The sequence below is a fragment of the Babylonia areolata genome, chromosome 21 (genome assembly GCF_041734735.1).
Source record: "Babylonia areolata isolate BAREFJ2019XMU chromosome 21, ASM4173473v1, whole genome shotgun sequence".
In the NCBI taxonomy this organism is placed as follows: domain Eukaryota; kingdom Metazoa; phylum Mollusca; class Gastropoda; order Neogastropoda; family Buccinidae; genus Babylonia; species Babylonia areolata.
Genome location: NC_134896.1, coordinates 15,900,079 through 15,924,404, shown reverse-complemented (window position 1 = coordinate 15,924,404; position 24,326 = coordinate 15,900,079). Strand labels below are relative to the sequence as shown.

The following is a 24,326-nucleotide window of genomic DNA, read 5'->3' as shown; positions in this document are numbered from 1 at the left end:
CTTCCTCCTCGGAACGCCAGAAGAACAGCCACGACTTCACCCCCACACTCAGGCTCCACCTTGAACCGCCAGACGGACCTCCCAACCTGGACAGACATCCAGACAAGCTTTGCTTGTTGTGCTCTGACTTTTATGTAATACAGCTGCCTTGATGATGTTTCTGTGGAATAAATTTTGTTTAACTCACTCAGTACGGCCAGTCCTCTCTTCTCCTCTACACAGACCCCTTGGATGTCCAGTGGATGTCTGAATGACCCAACCTTTAGCTTCCATCGTCAGAATTGTGGTATTCTTTGTCAACATGCACCTCTTCAGTATAAGAGCCTTCCGCTTGCAATATTTTGATGATGGTAATTGGGCTGAAACGCTGTTAACGTCGTCTCTTTCGCCGTTCGTATGGAGAGAGTTAAAACAAAGTTGCGTGTCTCTGCTATTCTGCTTTCCACTCCGCAGGACCTACTTATCTTTCTGACCTTATCAGTGTTTACACTCCCACAAGAATTCTCCTCTCTTCCTCTGTTACCTTTCGAAGCTTCCTCATATCAATACAAGAACCTATGGTGAACGTTTTTCTTCTTTGCTGCTCATCACATCTGGAACAACCTTCCTCATCATATCCGTGCATCTGATTCTATTTCTGCTTTTCGTTCATCACTAAAGACTCATCTTTTTAAAACCTATCTATAAGTACTCTCAGCTTCCTTTTCTCCAACGCCAACCATGTCAGCTCACTTTGGATATATGCAGAGTGGGAAAGGGAGAGTGTGAGTGGGGGGAGGGTTTTTTGAGAAAGGGTGGTCATGAATGTTTTATGTTACTTGTAATATTTTTCTTTCATATAAAGCGCCCTGAGCTCTTAGTGAGAAAGGGCGCTATATAAATGTACATCATTCTTCTTCTTCTTCTTATTATTATTATTGAAACACAGACTTCCAGGACTCTCACCCTTGAACAACGCAACCATCGCTTAAGGAAGACACCAACCCTGAACAACGTAAGGACATCAGCCAATATGTCGTTATTAAACTCAACTATTGTTATCGGTAATTCGACGGTAAATTAAGTCAACAGCATGCGGGGGGTTGGGGATGGGGGGGGGGGGGTGTTGGGGGACTCAAAAAAGCAAACACCGTAGTCCCAATTTCAAAAGGTGTGAATATTGGCCTATATACAAATTTTTACAAAAGATGTTGTCTAAAATGGGAGATTAAAGACCAAGCTTTGTGGCTGGTATGCTTTTCCACTTTTTCAACATCTAGCCGGGTCCAAAACAATTTTCGCCCAGGACCTGCGGACTCCCAACACTCTCATAATTATGTTGATTTAATTACACATTCAAGATAAATACATTAAAAAGAAGACATATTTCATCCAAATACATTTCTGTGTTACTGTCTTTCTGATTTTGGGGGTGAGTTAGGAATTCTCTCCCCTGTCCCAGCCACTCACCTGAAAATTTTGTGTTCTGTTGTCATATGTTCTGTAGTGTAGTGTGTTCTGCATTATGTTGCGCTGACCACAGTGCTTTCAGGTTCTATTATACTCCCTTAGCGACTTGTATATAGATATATAAAGAATAATTGACGGGCGCAATAGCCGAATTGCTAAAGCGTTGGACTGTCAATCTGAGGGTCCCGGGTTCGAATCACGGTGACGGCGCCTGGTGGGTAAAGGGTGGAGATTTTTACGATCTCCCAGGTCAACATATGTGCAGACCTGCTAGTGCCTGAACCCCCTTCGTGTGTATATGCAAGCAGAAGATCAAATACGCACGTTAAAGATCCTGTAATCCATGTCAGCGTTCGGTGGGTTATGGAAACAAGAACATACCCAGCATGCACACCCCCGAAAACGGAGTATGGCTGCCTACATGGCGGGGTAAAAACGGTCATTCACGTAAAAAGCCCACTCGTGTGCATACGAGTGAACGCAGAAGAAGAAGAAGAAGAAGATAAAGAATAATTATATACTGTAATCATAACACACACACACACACACACACACACACACATACACACAAGGAAATCAACGAAATCGAACGAATCCTGACTGTTATATAGAACTCGTGCACTGGACGTTGTTAAGTGAAAATCGTCGCACTGGTGATGGTGGTGGTAATGGAGAGGACGATGGTGTGGTGATATTTATACACAGTCGCACCGGTGCATATTCATCATATTAATCCTCGCCGAGCTGTCACGCTAATGGAACGTCCAGCAGAGGGACAAATTGAAGGGTCAGTCACTAATGAGTGGTTAGGTCTGCACAGCATTGGTAATCAGCTCTCTCTTTCGTGTGTGTGTGTATGTGTGTACGTGCATGCATGCGTGTGTGTGTGTGTGTGTGCGCGCGCGCGCGTGCGGCGGAGGGTGGAGGGGTTGTTATCGAGTGTGCACGTGCAAAACGTACTGTAGTGAGAAGTGAACCACCACCAAAACATGTACGATGAAAAGTGCAGAGTCAATCGACCAACACCTACGCACATCGTGTGGAGATATAGCTGCCAACTGTGAAGGCTGATTGCTCTGCCTCTGTGTGTGTTTGTGTGTGTGTGTGTGTGTGTGTGTGTGTGTGTGTGTGTGTGTGTGTGTGTGTGTGTGTGTGTGTGTGTGTGTGTGTGTGTGTGTGTGTGTGTTTGAACTAAACAACACATACCTTCCTCCCTTATCTCCCCAGCCTCTCCCACCCCTCCACCCCCACCCCATCAATAACGTCTATCCGTCACCTATCGCCCACCCACCCCACCCACCTCTCTCTCCACCCTTCTGTCAGCATAATAATAATTCTTACATCTCCGCCACCACCACCCGCCCCTACCCCCTCTACCTCTAAGTGTAGGTTGACGGTTAAGGGCGAGCTATTAAATTGATTAATTGACCTGATTAATTATATAGTAACAGCAGCAGGGAGGCAGGTTTGTGAAGGGGGTGGGGGGAGGGCGGTGAAGGGAGGAGAAGGGGATGGGGGTGAGTAGGTGAAGGGACGAGCTCGTGAATCACACTGAAACCAGTTAAGACTGATGGAAGTTCACCATATGCTAAGTTAGCACGTGACAATAATCTGCAAGGGTCGCCGCCTTACATAGTCAACTGAGTACTTTTTACTCGAAGAAGGGAATTCTCTGTTCTTAGAAAGCAACTGAATTGGTGCGCGTGTTTCTCTTGTAAAAACGGTGTGTGTGGGTGTGGGTGTGGGTGTTTTCCGCTTTTTACATGGACGACACAGTCATAAAGATAGTGATAAAAACTGTATGAACATATGAACAACAGAGTCACACACACACACACACACACACACACACACACACACGGACACACGCACACACGTGCGCACACATGGACACACGCACACAAGCACACACGCAAAGACACACACACACACACACACATTGAGCAAGACAGACACCTAATTTCGATTTCATTTTCATATTTTGTGTTCATCCTGTGTCCATTTCAAGCTGCCAAACTCTTGTTCAAGACACATGCTTGGGTCTCCATATCGGTTATCTCCCTTAAAGATCACGCAAAACATGATTTTGTCTCCCAATGGAGACAACTCGTTTACTCTTTCTTCCCTGAGGAAATTGAAATGAAAAAAATGTCGAAATTCCATCAAAAGTGTCCTGTATCACAGTTTCACAATTATGAAGAAATATTGGCCATAAATTTTAATTCAATATTTGCTAAAACATACTTTATAGCTCACAGTGACATTTTAAAATAACTTCTTTTCGTTTTAGTTTCTTGCTGAAAAGTATTTCATCAATTTATCGGAGTGTTCCGTTTATATTTAAGTCATTCAAATATGTTGATAACGGAGCAGTCCAAATGGTCGACATATCGTCTGAACACGGTCGCTGTACCTTTGAGTCATCGGCAGACTTGTCCAGATTAGTTGTCCCATGTCACGTTCCCGTGAACTCCCGCTGTCTTGTCACACGGTTGAGTTCCACTCGAAATTTGCCGCGTGGAATTTGGGTGTGCTAGCTTCCTAGGTATGTAACAGTAACTTGGAAGTTGGGGGAAGCTTCAGTATTTATACTGCTCCTCAGTGGTACTGCACGTGGCAGTCTGCCATTATTTTTTTACAATTTTTTTTGGTTCTTGTTCACAAATACTCATTAGCTATGTACTCATATTACAGCATGGACGGCCTTAATCACTCTTAAAATGAAAAACAAAGTGGAACCATTTCAATGGTGTGTGTGTGATAGAGAGAGAGGAATCACCAGAAGAAGAAAAATTGTGAAATAAGCACAGTGTGATTTTTTCACCCACATTTCAACCCTCCTATTAAATTGAAAGAAAGAAAATGTCGGAAAGAAAAAAAATCAAACAAATACACAGAAACATACTCAGAAAATATGTGGGTCTATGATCGAACTTTTACAGTTTGCAGTTTTCTTTCATTTTCTGACACACAATGACAAAGAGTGTAAATTCATTACATCTTGTCACTTTAACTCTCTCCATACGAACGGCGAAAGAGACGACGTTAACAGCATTTCATCCCAATTACCATTATCAAAATATTGCAAGCGGAAGACTCTTATACTGAAGAGGTGAATGTTGGCAAAGAATACCACAATTCTGATGACGGAGGCTAAAGGTTGGGTCATTCAGACACCCACTAGACATCCAAAAGGTCTGTGTAGAGGAGAAGAGAGGACTGGCCGTATTGAGTGAGTTAAGTATGATCACTGTGTTTAAATTGACTATTTCTTGTCTTCCTACCTCACCCTCTCTGCCATCCTTTTTCTCCGTCTCTTCTCCCTTCACTCTGTGTCCCTCAAAACGTGGTTGGACAGACAGAAATACACTGTAATCTGTGGCTGAAGGGAAGCAATCACTGCATTTTGCAGTGGTGACGTTCTTTTCTTTCTGACTTCCCTTGACAGTTGGTCACGTGTTCTTGCACATTTTCACAGACACAGACACTGATATATCAACAAATACACACACACACACACACACACACACACACACACACACACACACACACACACACACACAGTATGTGTGTGTGTGTGTGTGTGTGTGTGTGTGTGTGTGTGTGTACATAAAGAAAAAGATGTACAGACTATGAATAAATAAACGAACGAACGCCATGTGAGTACTGTAGTCTTCTTCTTCTTGGTCGTGACTGGATGTAAGTTGTCACAATTATCATCATCATCATCATTATTATTATAGGTAGTAGTAGTAGTAGTAGTAGTAGCAGTAGTAGTAGTAGTATCATTATTATTATTTTTATTTATTAATTATGATTACGATGTGATATCATTGCCATCATCATTTATTTCTTCAGTATTTCCAGCCGGAGCCAGCCGTGCTTCCAACACTTGTATTGATTTCTTTTTCTTGTTTTCTCTTACACAGTCCATACAGAATGACCGACCACCACGCATGAAACACCAACAAAGGGAACCATAAAGTACAAGAGGAAGGTGACGGGAAGGGTTTGTGGAGGGGGTGAAACAGAAAAAAGAAGACAAATATAAAAAGGGTTGTCAAGGCAGGGGGTGTGGAGGGTGGGTGGGGGGCAGGGGGTGGGGATGGGGATAGAGATATGAGAGAAAAGAATGGCAAGACAAAAGTAAATCATACAAAAAGGGGAGGGAGAGAGATGACTGGAAAGAAAAAGACAAATGAGACAAAAGAGGTCACAAAGGTACGGCTAACAGATACAGGCGATTTATTCATCACATGCCAAGGTCTCCAATGAAGGGGAGTGCGAAAAGGTTACAAACGTAGAAAGAGAGAGAGAGAGAAAGAGAGAGGGAGCAAAAGAGAAAGACAGAGAGAGAGAGAGAGAGAGACAAAGATCATGAAGGGAGAAGAGAGACGAGACATTAGAGTAATCAATGGCCATGTATATATGCATGTATGTTCTTTCCACAGTCTGATTCAACCATTTCTTACACCAAAACCTGAGCATGATACTGATAGACCAGGAGTACTGTGTGGGAAATACAAGTTCAATACAGACTAGTGACGATTATGATGACAAGGACAAAAATAAAAACTATAATGATAACAATAGTCATAACAAAAATAATCATAGTCATCATATTGATATAAAAAAAATCATAATAATCATTATGATAAAAATAATATCAATAACATAAGGGGAGGGGGGGGGGGGGGCAGGGGGGGTCCGCTTTTTACATGGACGACACAGTCATAAAGATAGTGATAAAAACTGTATGAACATATGAACAACAGAGTCACACACACACACACACACGGACACACGCACACATGCGCGCACACATGGACACACGGACACATGCACACAAGCACACACGCAAACACACACACACACACACACATTGAGCAAGACAGACACCTGATTTCGATTTCATTTTCATATTTTGTGTTTATCCTGTGTCCATTTCAAGCTGCCAAACTCTTGTTCAAGACACATGCTTGGGTCTCCATATCGGTTATCTCCCTTAAATATCACGCAAAACATGGTTTTGTCTCCCAATGGAGAAAACTCGTTTACTCTTTCTTCCCCGAGGAATTGAAACAAAAAAAATCTCGAAATTCCATCAAAAGTGTCCTGCATCACAGTTTCACAATTATGAAGAAATATTGGTTATAAATTTTAATTAATATTTGCTAAAATATACTTTATAGCTCACAGTGACATTTTAAAATAACTTCTTTTCGTTTTAGTTTCTTGCTGAAAAGTATTTCATCAATTTATCGGAATGTTCCGTTTATATTTAAGTGATTCAAATGCATTGCTAACGGAGCAGTCCAAATGGTCGACATATCGTCTGAACACGGTCGCTGTACCTCTGAGTCATCGGCAGACTTGTCCAGATTAGTTGTCCCATGTCACGTTCCCGTGAACTCCCGCTGTCTTGTCACACGGTTGAGTTCCACTCGAAATTTGCCGCGTGGAATTTGGGTGTGCTAGCTTCCTAGGTATGTAACTGGAAGTTGGGGGAAGCTTCAGTATTTATACTGCTCCTCAGTGGTACTGCATGTGGCAGTCTGCCATTACTTTTTTTTCAATTTTTTGTTGTTGTTGTTGTTCACATATACCATTAGCTATGTACTCTTATTACAGCATGGATGGCCTTAATCACTCTTAAAATGAAAAACAAAGTGGAACCATTTCAATGGTGTGTGTGTGTGTGTGTGATAGAGAGAGAGGAATCACTAGAAAAAAAAATTGTGAAATAAGCACAGTGTGATTTTTCCCCCCACATTTCAACCCTCCTATTAAATTGAAAGAAAGAAAATGTCGGAAAGAAAAAATCTAACAAATACACAGAAACATACTCAGAAAATATGTGGGTCTATGATCGAACTTTTACAGTTTGCAGTTTTCATTTTCTGACACACAATGACAAAGAGTGTAAATTCATTACATCTTGTCACTTTAACTCTCTCCATACGAACGGCGAAAGAGACGACGTTAACAGCATTTCATCCCAATTACCATTATCAAAATATTGCAAGCGGAAGACTCTTATACTGAAGAGGTGAATGTTGACAAAGAATACCACAATTCTGATGACGGAAGCTAAAGGTTGGGTCATTCAGACACCCACTAGACATCCGAAGGGTCTGTGTAGAGGAGAAGAGAGGACTGGCCGTATTGAGTGAGTTAAGTATGATCACTGTGTTTAAATTGACTATTTCTTGTCTTCCTACCTCACCCTCTCTGCCATCCTTTTTCTCCGTCTCTTCTCCCTTCACTCTGTGTCCATCAAAACGTGGTTGGACAGACAGAAATACACTGTAATCTGTGACTGAAGGGAAGCAATCACTGCATTTTGCAGTGGTGACGTTCTTTTCTTTGTGACTTCCCTTGTCAGTTGGTCACGTGCTCTTGCACATTTTCACACACACAGACACTGATATATCAACAAATACATACATACATACACACACACACAGTATGTGTGTGTGTGTGTGTGTGTGTGTACATAAAGAAAAAGATGTACAGACTATGAATAAATAAACGAACGAACGCCATGTGAGTACTGTAGTCTTCTTCTTCTTGGTCGTGACTGGATGTAAGTTGTCACAATTATCATTATTATTATTATTATTATTATTATTATTATATGTATTAGTAATAGTACTAGTAGTAGATGAGTAGTAGTAGTAGTAGTAGTAGTAGTAGTAGTAGTATCATTATTATTAATTAAAAAGAAATGCAAAAAAGCGTTCTCAATTCCCCTATGAAAAAATCTGGTGGGTCAGGCAAATTGAGAAAAAGATGAGTGATCCGTGAGAGGGCTACGGTTTTAATTGCACCCCCACCCCCACCCCCCACCCCACCCCCCACCACCACCAAATGGAGTGATTTTACGTTTATTCTATTTGCTCAAAAGTTCCTTTTTTTGCAACAAGTTTGCCTTCTTCTTTCTTTCACCCCATCCATATCATCGCTCTCCATTACTTCATACTTCGTTGCCTTGTTGCTATTTGTGTTATCTGTGTTATTTGTGTGTGTGACTCTGTTGTTCATATGTTCATACAGTTTTTATTACTATCTTTTCGACTGTGTCATCCACAGTTTCAGTTTCAGTAGCTGAAGGAGGCGTCACTACGTTCGGACAAATCTATAATTATACGCTACACCACATCTGCCAAGCAGATGCCTGACCAGCAGCGTAACCCAACGAGACCACATAATAAGCGGAAAACACACACACACACACACACACACACACACACACACACACATCACCTAGTGTTTCACACAAAAAACAACACACACACATACACACAAACTGTCAAAAGCAAACAGTTCAGAAAACACAAGCAGCGGGATGGCTTGGTAAGCTTTATTGTTCAATACGTGGAATGATTCTGCAACCTTTTCTTGTATACTGCGTTTATCAAAATAAAACAAAAACAAAATAAAATAAATAAATAACACAAAGCAATCACACCACAATTGACACAGACAATGTGACTAGCTTAGGCACCACAGATTGATTCATTTTGCATTCTCATATATATAGAATTATACTCCAACATACAAATAACATAAATATCATAAATAAACAAAATAAAGTATATCAAACACCCAACAAATACAATAAACACAAACTCCTGAAGGCAAATCCAATGCTTAAAAAAAAACATTTAAAAAATAACTTGACACAAAAGAGTTTATGAATAATTATCCAAAATAATCTGACCAGAGTTTTCCATGTCACGTTAATTAAAGTTTCTTCTTGCATAGATACATGCATTTCTTCAATTTCAAAATGATACTGCAGTAAACCCTCTTACACAGTCCATACAGAATGACCGACCACCACGCATGAAACACCAACAAAGGGAACCATAAAGTACAAGAGGAAGGTGACGGGAAGGGTTTGTGGAGGGGGTGAAACAGAAAAAGAAGACAAATATAAAAAGGGCAGTCAAGGCAGGGGGTGGGGATGGGGATAGAGATATGAGAGAAAAGAATGGCAAGACAAAAGTAAATCATACAAAAAGGGGAGGGAGAGAGGTGACTGGAAAGAAAAAGACAAATGAGACAAAAGAGGTCACAAAGGTACGGCTAACAGATGCAGGCGATTTATTCATCACATGCCAAGGTCTCCAATGAAGGGGAGTGCGAAAAGGTTACAAACGTAGAAAGAGAGGGAGAGAAAGAGAGAGTGGGAGCAAAAGAGAAAGACACAGAGAGACAAAGATCATGAAGGGAGAAGAGAGACGAGACATTAGAGTAATCAATGGCCATGTATATATGCATGTATGTTCTTTCCACAGTCTGATTCAACCATTTCTTACACCAAAACCTGAGCATGATACTGATAGACCAGGAGTACTGTGTGGGAAATACAAGTTCAATTCAGACTAGTGACGATTATGATGACAACGACAAAAATAAAAACTATAATGATAACAATAGTCATAACAATAATAATCATAGTCATCATATTGATATAAAAAAATCATAATAGTCATAATGATAATAATAATAATATCAATAAGAAAAAAAAAGATAATGGTTTACAGAAACAGTCAGCTTCCAAAACATGTCATAAAATTCAATGAGTATCATCACCAACACCAACAACATAATAATACCAATGACAGGAATAATTATAATGAAAATAATAATACTGATAATGATAATAATAAAAAATAATAATAAATGCAGTAAGAGTACGTACACACACACACACACACACACACACACACACACACACACACACACACACATGTTGGCCGCCGTTCTTTCTCTGTCTCTGGACCTTGCAATTGGAATGAACTTCCTCTTTCGCTTCGTCAAGTCTCCACACTCAGCTCTTTCAAGTCTGGCCTTAAAACCCACCTCTTCCCAAAATAGCCTCCCTTGCCTGCCTCTTCCTTGTCTTTAGTTTCTACAGTCTTAGAGTTATGCATGTGTGTGAATGACTGGTGCGAAAGCGCTTTGATTTGTCTCTGCACAAGATTCAGCACTATATAAATACCATTATTATTGTTTATGTATGATAGTCAGTCGTGTCCAACTATGTCTATCAGAACAGCAGATGAGGCACCTACTGTCCCAACTATCTGGGCTAGAATTTGATTATAGTGGAGAGTGTCTTGCCCAAGTTACATCCCCACTCTGTCGGCCAAGAAGGTTTTAGGACAGCTGGCATTGGGATGGTTCCCAAATGCCAACTAGTCCCCAAGGCTGCAGCACTAAGAGCCAGTGCAATCTTGCTTCCTAGTTTGAGAGTCATAGTCCTTCACAAAAGACTAAGCTGTAAATGACTTCAAACACACACACACACACATGTGTGTGTGTGTGTGTGTGTGTGTGTGTGTGTTTGTACTGATCATTACAATCACATCTGTTCAGTGAGTCATTCCCAGTTCTTCACCAAAAAAACAAAGTCATGTTCAATCATTTTTTTTTTTAACATTCAAACTTACTTAATCCTACCCCTAATTACTCATTACTTCCCCCTTTCCCCCACCCCCTCTTCTCCCTCTTGTCACCTCCCTCTCCCTTCCCCAGTTGATCCTGAGGGCTGCATCATCACCAAAAACTGCATGCTGTGTGAGACCTTCTTACCTGCAAGACTTAGCAAACGAATCTATCCAATCTCCCCTGTCACCCCCCCTCCCCCTCAACCCCCCCCCCCCACCCCCCGACACACACCCTCTCTGTTTCAAATTTACGGCATGAATCAGGGCATTCAATTGATGAAAAAAGTCACATACACTTTTGAACTGATTTAAAAGACAGGAAAAATAATATCATTTAGTATTATTCAAAAGCAAAACAAATAAATCAATAATCAAGAGTTGACCAAAATCTGTTTGGGTCATGAGTTTTTCAAAGCTTTTAAATACATCAATGCTGTGAACATATCCTCTATGATGAGTTTATTGGTTCAAACAATGTGAATAAAATGAACAGAGGAAGAAAAAAAAGGTAAACTAATGACTTATTACTTGTTTATTTGTCTGTTCATCTATTTGATTAGATATACACACAAAGAAGATGTCTTTGAATTCTGAAGACCATATCAAATGTCTGAAAACTTAAGGACAGCAAGCACAATTTGGAGGGGGTGGGGGTGGGAACTGCACGACTGAAATGACTAGAAAAACAGAAGGGAAAGAAAGAGAAAACAGAATGCACATTGGGGAAAATGATACCAGCTGCCAGTGGAATCAAACTCATAATACACAGTCATTCTTATCTGTGACCACTGTATTCAGTCATCCATATCTGCAATCAGAAAATCAATTGTTCACATCCGTGATGACATGTTCAATCACCCGTAGCTGTGACCACTGTATTCAATCATCCATATCTGCAATCATAAATTCAATCGCTCACATCCGTGATGACATGTTCAATCACCCATAGCTGTGACCACTGTATTCAATCATCCATATCTGCGATGATGAATTCAATCCTTCATATCTGTGATGACTTATTCAGTCACCCATATCTGTGACCACATATTCAATCAATCCATATCTGCGACAGCAGACTATGGACTGTGTCTTGAGACAAAGTCACAAGAGTTGCCTGCATAGAAAATATTGCACTTAAACTTTGGTGCCCTCACATTTATTTGATACAAATAGAAAAGAAGGGGTCAAAAAAAGGGAGCAGTTGCATATTAATTTTCACCGCATCTGGTGTGATGAAAATTAGTTCTTGTTCACACACATCATTTGTATACATCTATAAAAACTTGTGAGTGATAGGCGATGGAAGGGAGACAACTATAGTTTGTGACCACTCTTTTCTAAGTGCACTGATATCAAAACTGTGACGCTGTGACATATGGTTAACACATTTCAAGCAACAACACTGGCAAAAAAAACAACAACCGTGTTATCATATAAACAAACAATCTACACAGGAAATATAAAGGGAAAAAAAATAGGAACAACGCTTCAATATAATTCACAAGACTATTACACTTCTCAAAGTATCAACAGCTGCAAAGATAATTATTCTTGATTATCTTGCTGCTTCTCAAAGATAATCAGTTGATCTCAATTTCCTGAGGACAATTACAAGGCAGCCTTCATCATTTTCAAATGGCACCTATGTAATTTTTATTGCTCGTCACATCCATATAAGCTACCATGAAGCAAACAAGTGCAAATTGGAATAAAAAGAGAAGTGAATATAACAAAGAGTAAACAAATCAACAAATCATTGCTGAAATTTTGCTGGTCCCTTAACACTTCATCATCAAAATGAATGTCTTGTATGCAAGTCATTAACAGATGAATAAAAATTATTGAGTAACAGATTTATAACACACAAAATAATTCAATAGCTTACAAATCCTTCTTTTTTTGAAAATTAACTCACAACTGATATGACAACTGAATTTTACATAATCACATATACATGTGTGTGTGTGTGTGTGTGTGTGTGTGTGTGAAACAAGTAGTTGCACCCAATCCAATGTAGTATGCGCCAATCTTATCACTGTCAACATTAACGTTTCACCTCTGACCTTTTTAACATACTGTACCTGCCCTTAATTTCAGTTTGCTTGCATCAGGTATTTTAAGCTGAAGCCTTCACTGCCACACACACACACACACACATACACACACACTGACAACCCAGTCTCCTTGGTGAGAGATGAGCTGTCTTCTCTCCACTGACAAGTCCCTGTCAAAAGCATCAAGAATTTTCCCTAAGTCTATGAAATTAGTGTAGACACAAATTAATTCTCAATGTGAAGAAAAGCTCAGATCGTTTGTGCAACCCAGCCCTGCCCTGTGTTCTACAACTGGCTGAGGGGAAGGTGGCAGAATGGTTAAGATGCTTATCTGCCAACACTATGTCTGTGAGGGTCTGGGTTTGAATCCTTGTCATATCCTTTCTCACAAGTTTGACCGGAAAATCAAACTGAGCATCTAGTCATCCAGAGGAGATGTTAAACTGAGGTCCTGTGTGCACATGCACCTGGCGCACTGAAAAAGAAAAAAAAAAAAAAAAGCCCATGGCAACATAAGTGTTGCCCTTTGGCAAAATTCTGTTGAAGAAATCCACTGTGATAGACACACAAACATATATGCAAACACTCAAGGCCTAACTCATAGGGTTATGCTACTATCAGCCATCTACCTAGCAGATGTGGTGTAGCATATATGGATTTGTCTGAACAGTCCTTGAGAAACTGAAACTGGCCCAGGTTGGATTGTAACCCACACAAATGGCTCACAAAGCAATCATGACTTATGACTTTGCCACATTTCTCACTCAGCGTTTACCTCTCTCTCTCTCTCTCTCTCACAAAACAAACTGTACAGACCAGACATTGGTCAGTACCAAAAATGATCTGTTTGAGACTGTCTTGAGACTAGACTTCATTGTTTTAGCATGAGTATTGGATAACACAAATGTGTTCTTCGTGAGTATTGGTGAACACAAGCGCAGCATCATTCTTCTGGTCTCCTGAAGATTTTTTATACATGTTGATCAAGCGAACTCTACTATAATATAAAATACATTTTGAATACAAAGATATACGAAGAAAAGAAAAAGTAATATGAAGAAACCACAACAAAAAGCAGAACTGACAAAAAAATTCCAGAGCCAGAAACACTTACTGAATCAATGAATCAAAAAGGGAACAATCAGTTTTTGATACTGTTTTGGGTTCTTTTTTTTTTATATGTCCAATTTCAAAAATGCAACATCAGAGGGGAAAGAAAAAAAGCCCCCCCCCCTCCCCGCCCCCCAACCCCCTCCTCCTCTCAGCCCCCCAAAAAGAAAAGGATTAGACACAGACAGGCAGAAAAACAATACACCTAGAGGATTGATTTAAATGCATGAGCTGTCAGGTCTGGAAAATCTACACCTCAAAGTATAGTTTTTCAATTATAATGTTCAAAGACTCACACGCAATAAGCAAAAAAAATCACAACCAAGTCTGTATCAACAACTGCAGTTAGTGCTAAAAACAACATTATAGTAAAGTGAAAAAATATCAATAAAAATAGTTCAGAAGCTTACCAAAAAAACAAAACAAAAAAAAAGGCATTGTTAAAGAGCCAGTCTGTATGAAATTTCGCATCTTACAGGCACTATTGAATTTTGCATTAAGTTCCTCTCTTTGGAAACCAGAAATATGTGACTCTGTCTTATTTCTAGTACACACCCTCTTCTCTCTTTGTGCTGAAATGAGTGAATATGTAGACATGTGTCCGATTCATCCTGTCATGAACAGGCAACAAACAACAAACGAGAAGACAGAATCTGAGGACAAAATGAAACACAAATGTTTCTAGCTCTGATTGCTGTGTATGTGGGTGTGGATGATGGGTCACAGTGACAGGTTACAACAGTGATACATGTATGATATGTATGGTAGTCATTCCTGTCCAGCTAAGACCATCAGACCAACTGTCTGGTCTAGAACTTGATTTTGTGAAGACTGCTGTGCCCAAATTACATCCCCGCTCTCTCAGCCAAGAGGGTTTTAGGACAGTCAGTGTTGGGGTGGTTCCTTTAGGCCAGCTAGCCCCCAAGTCTGCAGCACTACGATCCAGTGAAATCTTTCCTCCTACTCCTAGTTTGAAAGTCATAGTCCTTTACAAAAAAACTGTAAACGACTTCCCATTGCAGTGGAGAAACCATTGTTCATACAGCTCTCACTTTGCTGTTGGCCCAGCTGTAAGCTTATGTCAGTTTCTGATGTAAGCCGAGTGTTGAGCAGACACACATATGATCACAGAGACAGGGGGTGAAACTTCTGAAAGTGACACATATGGTCACAGAGATAGCTAACAAAATCAATTCAACTAATGATCACAGAAGCCAACCACACAGGGCCAAATCAGGGCTGACAAACTGTAAATATTGGTCCATTAGAACCTGGAAAAGAAAAAAAAAGAAAGAAAACAAAAACATGCATGGAAAAGAAAATTGCAGTCAAAGTACAGTCAAATTCATGCTCATAAACCTAGGACATGTCTCTGACATTGACCATTCCGTCAATGTTTCAACAGAGTATTAAAAAACAACAACTAACCTGAACAGTAACATAAATATAAACTTAATTCACATAATCCTACATAAAAGCAGACATACAAAACCAAACGTTGCCAACAGGCACCTCACATCACAAGGCGCAAAGAAGACAACAACACAGTAAGAATGCCCAATTATCAATTCCTGAAAAAAAAGAAAAAAAGTTTCAAACTTTTCTTGAAAAAAACCCCCAAAACATACAGCAATGCAGAAAATAGGAAGGGAAGAGATGACAGAAAGAAAAGGAAAAATCCAGAAACAAAGAGAGAGACAGAAAAGAGGAAATTTCCAATACATAATTTCCTGAAGGTGTGAATACTGTTTATACTGAAAGAGCCTCCTGGCATCCCCACAGGGAGGGGCAGGGGGACTGGAGGGGATCACAGAGGCAAGACAGGTCACAAAAAACCTGAAACATGCAATCACAGAGATTGGTACTGGTCACAAATGGATACACATTTTTTCAAACTTTGGAACACATAACTTCAGATACGAAATCTGAATGATGACAAGAAGACATGCAGCTTATGGTGTTCTGCTCTCATCAAACAGAACACATCAGCTGTCAGGTGCAGAAAGAATAACAAGAGCTGGGCTAGATATTCACATATGCTTTTTGTTGTCCTGGGATCAAGTAGACAAAAACCTTTACTTGTCCCCCAAAACCTTTTTACTTGCTCTGCCTAAGTAAAGTGAAGGTTAATAAAATCAATGACTGGTAATTCACTGAGTCAGTGGATATAATAATTCATAACAATATATCATAAGTAGTATGTATTACAGGAAAGGAAAATACCAGGATGGGGATGGAGGGGTTAAAGTGAAAAAGGGCGAGAAGAGAAGTGCGATCAGTCTGCACTGAAGCCGACCACCCAGTCACCCTTTCACTGCCATTATCTTAGCACATCCTACTGAGTATAATGTAGACGTGTGTGGGGACGGATGCCTGGTGCCAGACGAGTAGAAACAGGTGCTGCCTTCTTCCCTGATTCTGTCTCCCTCTGTCGTCCACGGGAAAGACCCAACAGACTGAGGCCTGTGGTAAGGACAGGAACTGAGGGTTTCTTGTGCCCTATCAACTGTAACAAAAGGATTGACAACATTATATGCATAAAATAAAGAAACACATTTTACTAAAAATTAACAAAACAGAGCACTATAATGAAGACTTACACGCAAGACAAATGGAAGATGTCAACGACAAAGCACTTAGACACACACACACACACAAGACTTACAAGCAAGACAAATGGAACGTGTCAATGACAAAACACACACACACACACACACACACACAGGCACACAATTTCTTTCTTTTTTTCATTATAATTCTGCAAACCTTTTTCTTCTCAGCCATTATCACTTTGAGAGGAAAGACATACAACTGAAGACTACTTCTACTACTACTACAAACACACACAAATACAGACCTTCACCCAAGTTTGAAAAAGAATGACAGAAGGACAGATGGCAGACTGTGTATGTACCATGTTCTGAGTGTCGATGCTGAGAGTCTGCAGGAGACGCGGACTGATTGAGGAACGTGACCACTGGTACCCCACTGCTGCTGAGTCGTCGACGTTCTGAAGGTCACACCATAACTGGACCCCAGCGTCCTGTCTGTTGAAAAACAAGAGGCACAATAATTTCACTTGATTCAACCAGGGTTTGTTTTGTTGCTTTGCATTCTCTTTCTTTTCCAGCTGGCAACAAACAGCAAGTATACTGTCTACACCCATGCATGTGCACTCATAAGCATGCATATACATACACAAAGTGACAAACACACACACACACACAAACTGAGAGAGAGAGAGAGAAACAATTTCTTTCTTTTTTTTTTCTTTTGAATTCTGCAAACATACCTGTTCCCTCCTTTGCAATACACACTCGCTGACACACAAGAATTCAAATTTACTTCTTGACCGCCCTTACCACCACCACCAACCCTTAGAACACTGTTATTGTTTTCTCCTGTATGACATCACCAAAAGTGGGAAGATACAAAATTAAAGACAACTACTAGTACTACTTCTTTCACTCTCTCTCTCTCTCTCTCTCACACACACACACACACACAAACATCAGTTTGTTCTGAAATCAACACATACCATACATTATCATATTAACTGTCTTTGCTGCAGAGATGGATTCATGCATTCATCACTATTAACGAAGCATTATGCGAATTGCAATCCTGCTGCACTGAACACACACACACACACATATATATATATATATATATGATCACAACAACAACAACAAAAACAAAGTACAGTAAAGTAAACTGACCCAAGAACTGAGCCAGCCTGCCTAACAGACAACCAGCTACTCAACCAACCAACCAACCTGCTAACTAATCACACCAAGGGGAAAAAAGAAAAACAAACACCCCCCAAAAAGACCCCCCAAAATATCCCCCACCCCCATCCTCCCAAAACAAAAGACACCCCTGCCCCCAAAAATACCCCCAGCCAGTTGAGCCTTACCTGGGCAGACACTGCACAGTCCGCCCTTGAGGGAGCAAGTGAATTCCATGCTTAGTAACAGGCTCCGGGGACCCTAGATCTTTTGTTAATAATCTTGCAGAGTCTAGGCCTTGCCAAGGATCCTTCAGGATGTCATCACCACCTTCATCATCACACAGAGATAATGCTGGGGCTGGACTTTCCGGGAAACAATGTAGGAGTGGCTTCCTGAATGTACTCCACTGAATCTGGAAAGAATTTAAATTGAAACAAAATAAGCTAAAAAAAAATTAAAAAAGAAAGAAAAAAAGAAACCACCAAATAACACACATGCATGCACACATGCAAACATTTTAATTCAATTATTCATATACAGTTTGGTGTGTGTGTGTGTGTGTGTGTGTGTGTGTGTGTGTGTGTGTGTGTGTGTGTGTGTGTGTGTGTACAATGCATTATATTACATGAGTGTCAACATGTTTACCTTTTCAGCATCAGAAGTTGCTTTGGAACTGAATGGTGGGTTTGTGACACCAACAGACTTTATACTGAAGTTATTGCAGAATTTGTCTTTTTCCTCACTGATAGGTGCAGAGGCAAAATTTGCCCAGCTCGAATCAGTCACAGGGGATTTACTCCCAGCATGACCACTGAAATTTCCAATGTCATCATCTCCAAAGTCATCAACATCATTATCATCATCATCATCATTCTCGTTCTTGTCTCCCTCAGTTGAGTCATTGACAACATCATGACCATTATGATCAAACGTCACAAGGGCTTTAGTCCCAGCGTGTCCATTGAAGTCTCCAAAGTCATCATCCCCAAAGTCATCATCATAATCATCATCATTGTCATTCTTGTCTCCTGCAGCTGAATCACTGACAACATCATGACCATTACGTTCCAGTGTCACAGGGGATTTATTACCAGCGTGTCCACTAAAGTCTCCAAAGTCATCATCCCCAAAGTCATAATCATCATCATCATTTTTGTCTCCTGCAGCTGAATCACTGACAACATCATGACCATTATGATCCATTGTCACAGGGGATTTACTACCAGCGTGTCCACTGAAGTCTCCAAAGTCATCATCCCCTAAGCCATAATCATCATCATTGTCATTTTTGTCTCCTGCAGCTGAATCATTGACAACATCATGACCATTATGATCCAGTGTCACAGGGGATTTACTACCAGCGTGTCCACGGAAGTCTCCAAAGTCATCATCCCCTAAGTCACCATCATCATCATCATTTTTGTCTCCTGCAGCTGAGTCATTGACAACATCATGACCATTATGATCCAACCTCCATGCTGACACAGGACCAAAATCACTGGTGTTGTCGTTACTGTCACCAAAGTGACTGTCACCATTGGTGGCAATTTCTCTTGACTGAAAGAAGTCTTCCAAATCATCTCCAGTTTCAGCATGACCTGCTTCCTCCTTGTACCACAGTTCCTTGTGTGTATCAGGGTGGGAGCTACTGCTGCATTTGGATTTCCTTTTCACAGACAAGCCATTACTCTCACATCCATGGTTGCAACCAAATGGAATGCTATAACCATTTTGTAAAGAACCAGAGGCCTTCTGAAACTTAGTGCCTTCCATAATTTGTGAATTGTAACTGGTTATATACATATATATATATACACCACTTCTCACTTGATGGTGTCTTTAATGCGTGAAATATGGCTCTGATTTAAATAGTGAAAAAACATGACTTCTTTTTTAAATTTTTTTTTATTTTATCAAGACTCTCGAAAAAGAGAGACTATGCAAGCTCTGCTGATAATAATCCAGACTGCTCAGTGATATATTTCATTGATAATTTCTATCTGAAAATCTGTCAGCCCCTTTGATTAGGTCATCATTGCTTTCAACAACCACAATGCCTGTCGATGAAAAAGTGCAATGTCTTGAGAACTGTCCTTTGCATTGTCAAAACTTTACACACTTATGAATTCCATCATTGCAGTAGTACTTTAATTCATGACAGTAGTATCTCTTTCAAGTCAGCCCATGCTGGCCATTTTAAGATTCCTCTTTCTTTTGAAGAAAGTTCTCACATTCAGGTAGGTGTATTCAGTCGTTACGCTGTGCGTTCTGTGGAATGGCTGGAGCCAGAAGGTTATGTCTAACAGTTTCAGTTTCCTCCTTCTCTTCAAAGTCTTTTGATCTGTTCTGTTTTTTGGAGTGTGCCTTTTCAACATCACCACTGTTTTTTATCATTGTTGTATGGCCTTTATTCAGCTCTAAATCAAACCTTCATGAAAGGTCAGTATCCAAACACTGAATCCTCTGAAACCACTCAGACTACAGGTGAGACCTACACACAAGTCAGTCCACTGCAATGATTCCTAGTTCCAAAGTCATCATCCCAGCCAGAAGAAAAAACATCAATCCATTGACAATGGTTCTAGGAACCAAACAGTCTGTCACTGAACATGGTGTCTACGTATGAATCATTCACTCTCCGTCAGTCCTTGTGCCAATTGTGTGTACTTTCTTGAAGAATTCTTTGCTGTAGAACCTGATGCAAGGAAACTCATCCTGAAACAGAAAATAACATACCAAATCTAAAAGAACACATCAATACCCAGCCAGTAGTATCCAAAGTTCTATTGTTATATCATCTTTAACTGTTCAAACAACTACAAATCAACAGCTGCATCTTATAGGTCAACAGACTGCTACAGATTATCTCTAGTAAGCATGTACACATTAACAGTGATTGATATCTCTACCAGGCATAAACATGTATGCAGTAACAAGCACTGTCCTTTTGACTGAAATCCTAATCAGGTCAGTTCAGATTAGACTGCTCCATACTTCTGCACATGTTATCTTCAAAAATCAATGAAAAGTTTCATCCATTTTGTGGATTTTATAATCAAATACATTGCCTATTTTTATTTACCAGATCAGCAAGTTTGAAATCTGTGCTTTCTAATAAGTGCTTGAAATTAACTATAAATTCTATAGACAGGGGACTATTGTGCGTTTTCAGCAAATGTCTCATTTTAAATTGTTTTTGTGTGTTCAATATGTACACATTATGACTTCCATGGGGGAAAAAAAAAAACAATAACTCACAAGTTCTCTTGAACCTGTAAGGTATACAATTCAAGTCTGATCAAAAGCTTGAAAAGGAAAAACTTTTTTATGTGATGTGACAAGAAGTGAAACAAGATGAACATCACTAACCACTGTCAATGACTGTCAATATTGTTCATTCAGTCTTGTCAATTGGGAGCAAACTGGATGAAAAGATGTAATGAACATATCTACATCAACCCTTCCCAAGCCCCCCTCCCCACCACTTTCCCTCACCAAGATAAAAAAAAAAAAGGTTCACCTTATATTTACCCTGTAGATTCTATAACAAACGTAAAAAACATGGTTTCATAATTGTATCACTGTATTGGCATAAATGTGCAGAGTGTGGATGTACCTCTGAGTGTGTGTGTGTGTGTGTGTGTGTGTGTGTGTGTGTGAAAGAGAGAGAGCGAGACTCCGTGTGTGTGTGTGTGTGTGTGTGTGTCTGTAAGACTGTGTGTGCACTTCACCTTTCTTCAGCAGTATACAAAACAGCCAATATGCTTCCGGTTCTTTGAGCAAGTACACGATCTTAATATTATTCTTATCTTAATATAACAACAGGTCTAATCGACAAATTATTCAATTTAATAAATAGAGAATCGTGATGATGACAGCTCCACTTCAGTAGATCTGTCTGCTTGATCGATATTACAACTGGCTGACACCGACAAACATATAAATACTCGTATATATTATACATAAAACAGAAAATATGTGCGTTCCTATAGCAGTCAGTCTTATAATCACGGTGATTTAGGTTTTACCCTTCCAATGATTTGGTGGTAGTTCAGAAGTAAGCCAACAATGTTTCACTTGGAAATCACGAATTCACGTTGTGTCCAGGAAGTCGAGTTGTCAGGGGGCAAAACAAAATTGTTATGAAGGGATTGAGTGCTTAGCTCCCTTCGGACGGTGCAATGCATCAAAAGTGTCTCTCTGATAATATCAACCCCAGATTTTTTCTTTTCGGGGGTGGGATGGGGATGGGGAGGGGTGGGGATTGAAAACTTTTGGGGGAAGCACTTTGAAAGACACATCAGATGTGTGGTTCTTCCACACATTCCATGATCTTATGGGGGTGGTGGCGTGAGGGGCTTTGTTGACACTGAGATTGACAAGTAAAAGCCAGTGATCTTTACGAATGTTTCTCACTTAAAAAAAAAAAAAAAAAAAAAAAATCGGGGCAAGTCACACATGGAAAACAACTCTCTGCCTCTCTGCCTCCGTCTCTGTCTGATTGTCTATCTCTGTCTCTCAGTGTCTCTGTCTCTCTCTCTCTCTTTTTTCTTTTTCTTTTTTATTTATTTATTTTAAAAAAACTTTTATAAGATTTCATACCCCTGGGCTGGGTGGGAAAAAAGCAGTCTTATTTTGTTATTGCCAGTGTGCTTGTCTCATCACCCTTTAGCTGGTAAAATAAGATTTGAGTTTCGTTTCGTCTCTGTTTCTGTCTCCGGTCTGACTGTCTGGCTGTCTCTATACTGCATCTATCTGTCTACCTTTCTGTCTCTGTCTCTCTGTCTATCTCTGTCTGTCTGTTTGTGTGTCTGTCTGTGTGTCTGTGTCTGTCTGTCTGTCTGTCTTTCTCACAGTCCCTCTCTCTCTCTCTCTCTCTCTCTCTCTCTCTCTCTCTCTCTCTCTCTCGGCTCTCTCAGTCTCTCTCTGGGGCTCAAGCTGGTAATCCTCAGTTAAAAAGACCTTCCTCAGTTTGGACTCAAGACTATACACAAACTGAACGAATATTCTCCCACTTATCCGCCGTAGATTAGAGTTCAGCATACTTAGTGAGGAATAACAATGCACATAAGATTACTGATGACAAGTAATTCACCACCAACATTAATAAACAAATTTTCTGCAACTGAATTCACTGGCATCAATTAAAGGAACCCCCCCCCCCACCCCCCCCCCCCCAAGTCCATATCCCACTTGAATCCCAAGAACTGACTTGTTGAAATGAATTCAGTCTGGTTTACCCAGGCGCCACCCTATCATGTGGAACTCACCGGCTTCCAGAACTGAACAATTAAATGACACCATTGCCCAACCACCTTAACCCCCCCCCCCCCCCCCCCCCCTCCGCCAAAACAAAACAAAACTGACAAAAATTCGGCGCCTCAGTTATGCCATTATGTTATGGAAATTGCTCTTTTTATTGATACTGTTTGTCACTTGTGTACGGTTCACTGAGAATCTCCCTCACCTTCCTGGACCCCCATTCTGATCTGCCGTGGTGTCAGTTGTGTGCCAAGTTTAGTTCTTTCACTGGACATTTTGTTATTTTTTCCTATAGTGTATTTCACCGTGTCCAATCAACACAATGCTCAGTTGTCAGTGTGTGTGTGTGTGTGTGTGTGTGTGTGTGTGTGTGTGTGTGTGTGTGTGTGTGTGTGTGTGTGTGTGTGTGTGTGTGTGTGTGTGTGTGTGTGTGTGTGTGTGTGTGTGTGCGGGCCGTGTTTTCCCCTCTCTCAAAGTTATGTATTTCAAGTTGAGTTTTGTCAGTGTCGCCGCACCGCCCGGTGTAGACCTTGTTCAGTGAGGGCGGGGGACTGGATGCTGCAAAAAAGCACCGTGAGTACCATGCAGTGCTTATCTATTATTCCTTCAGTATAAAGAGGTTTATCTTGCCTTGTCTTATCTTAATTGTCTTATCTTCTCTCTCCTAGTCTCGCTCTCAGTCTCTCTCTCTCTCTCCGGTTCTCTCTCTCCCCCCGGCCCGCGCCCACCCCCTCTCTCTCTCCCCGGGTTTGTTTGCGGTGTCTGCGGCCGCGTGCGATTATGTTAAAGGATCGTAAAGCTCCGGCAAAGGCCAGATGGACCTGATTATTACGTGAAGTAAAAACCCTAGTCCGAAACAGTCCCCGCGGTCTATACTGTATGGGATTCGAACCCCGGCTGTGGGCACTGGGTCGATCGACGACCACGACTGTAATGGCACGGCCAGGCCTTCAAGCCAAGTCGGGGCGCATTTACCTTTGATGCAGCCTCCCCAGTGGTCACTGAGTCTGCGAAGAACTGATTTCACTTAAAGACTTGGTAACATATATCAGTGCAGTATAACTAGACATCGACTGACTTGTCAGAGACACAAAACAGCGCAGACACACGCTCCCAGGCACTGTGACGCAATTAATGTTCCTTTGCCGTACCCCCCACCTCCACCCCCTCCGTCCCCCACCACACACATACACACACACACAAAAACACACACACACAGAGGTTCGTGCGTATCTGACACATGCACGGCGCTCTGAAACAGA

At 40.7% G+C, this 24,326-nt stretch overlaps 1 protein-coding gene across 1 annotated transcript; it reads right to left on the bottom strand.

The window, feature by feature from the left end:
* Positions 1 to 11,134: 11,134 nt before the first annotated feature.
* LOC143296419 (uncharacterized) lies at positions 11,135 to 21,918 on the bottom strand. Its single transcript, XM_076608319.1, has 5 exons — positions 21,831 to 21,918; positions 18,448 to 20,517; positions 17,988 to 18,214; positions 16,986 to 17,118; positions 11,135 to 16,577 (listed from the first exon to the last, which is right to left on the bottom strand). Exons 2-5 carry the CDS (start codon positions 19,603 to 19,605, stop codon positions 16,407 to 16,409), a joined length of 1,689 nt encoding a protein of 562 aa, XP_076464434.1. The 5' UTR covers positions 19,606 to 20,517; positions 21,831 to 21,918; the 3' UTR covers positions 11,135 to 16,406.
* Positions 21,919 to 24,326: the final 2,408 nt, after the last annotated feature.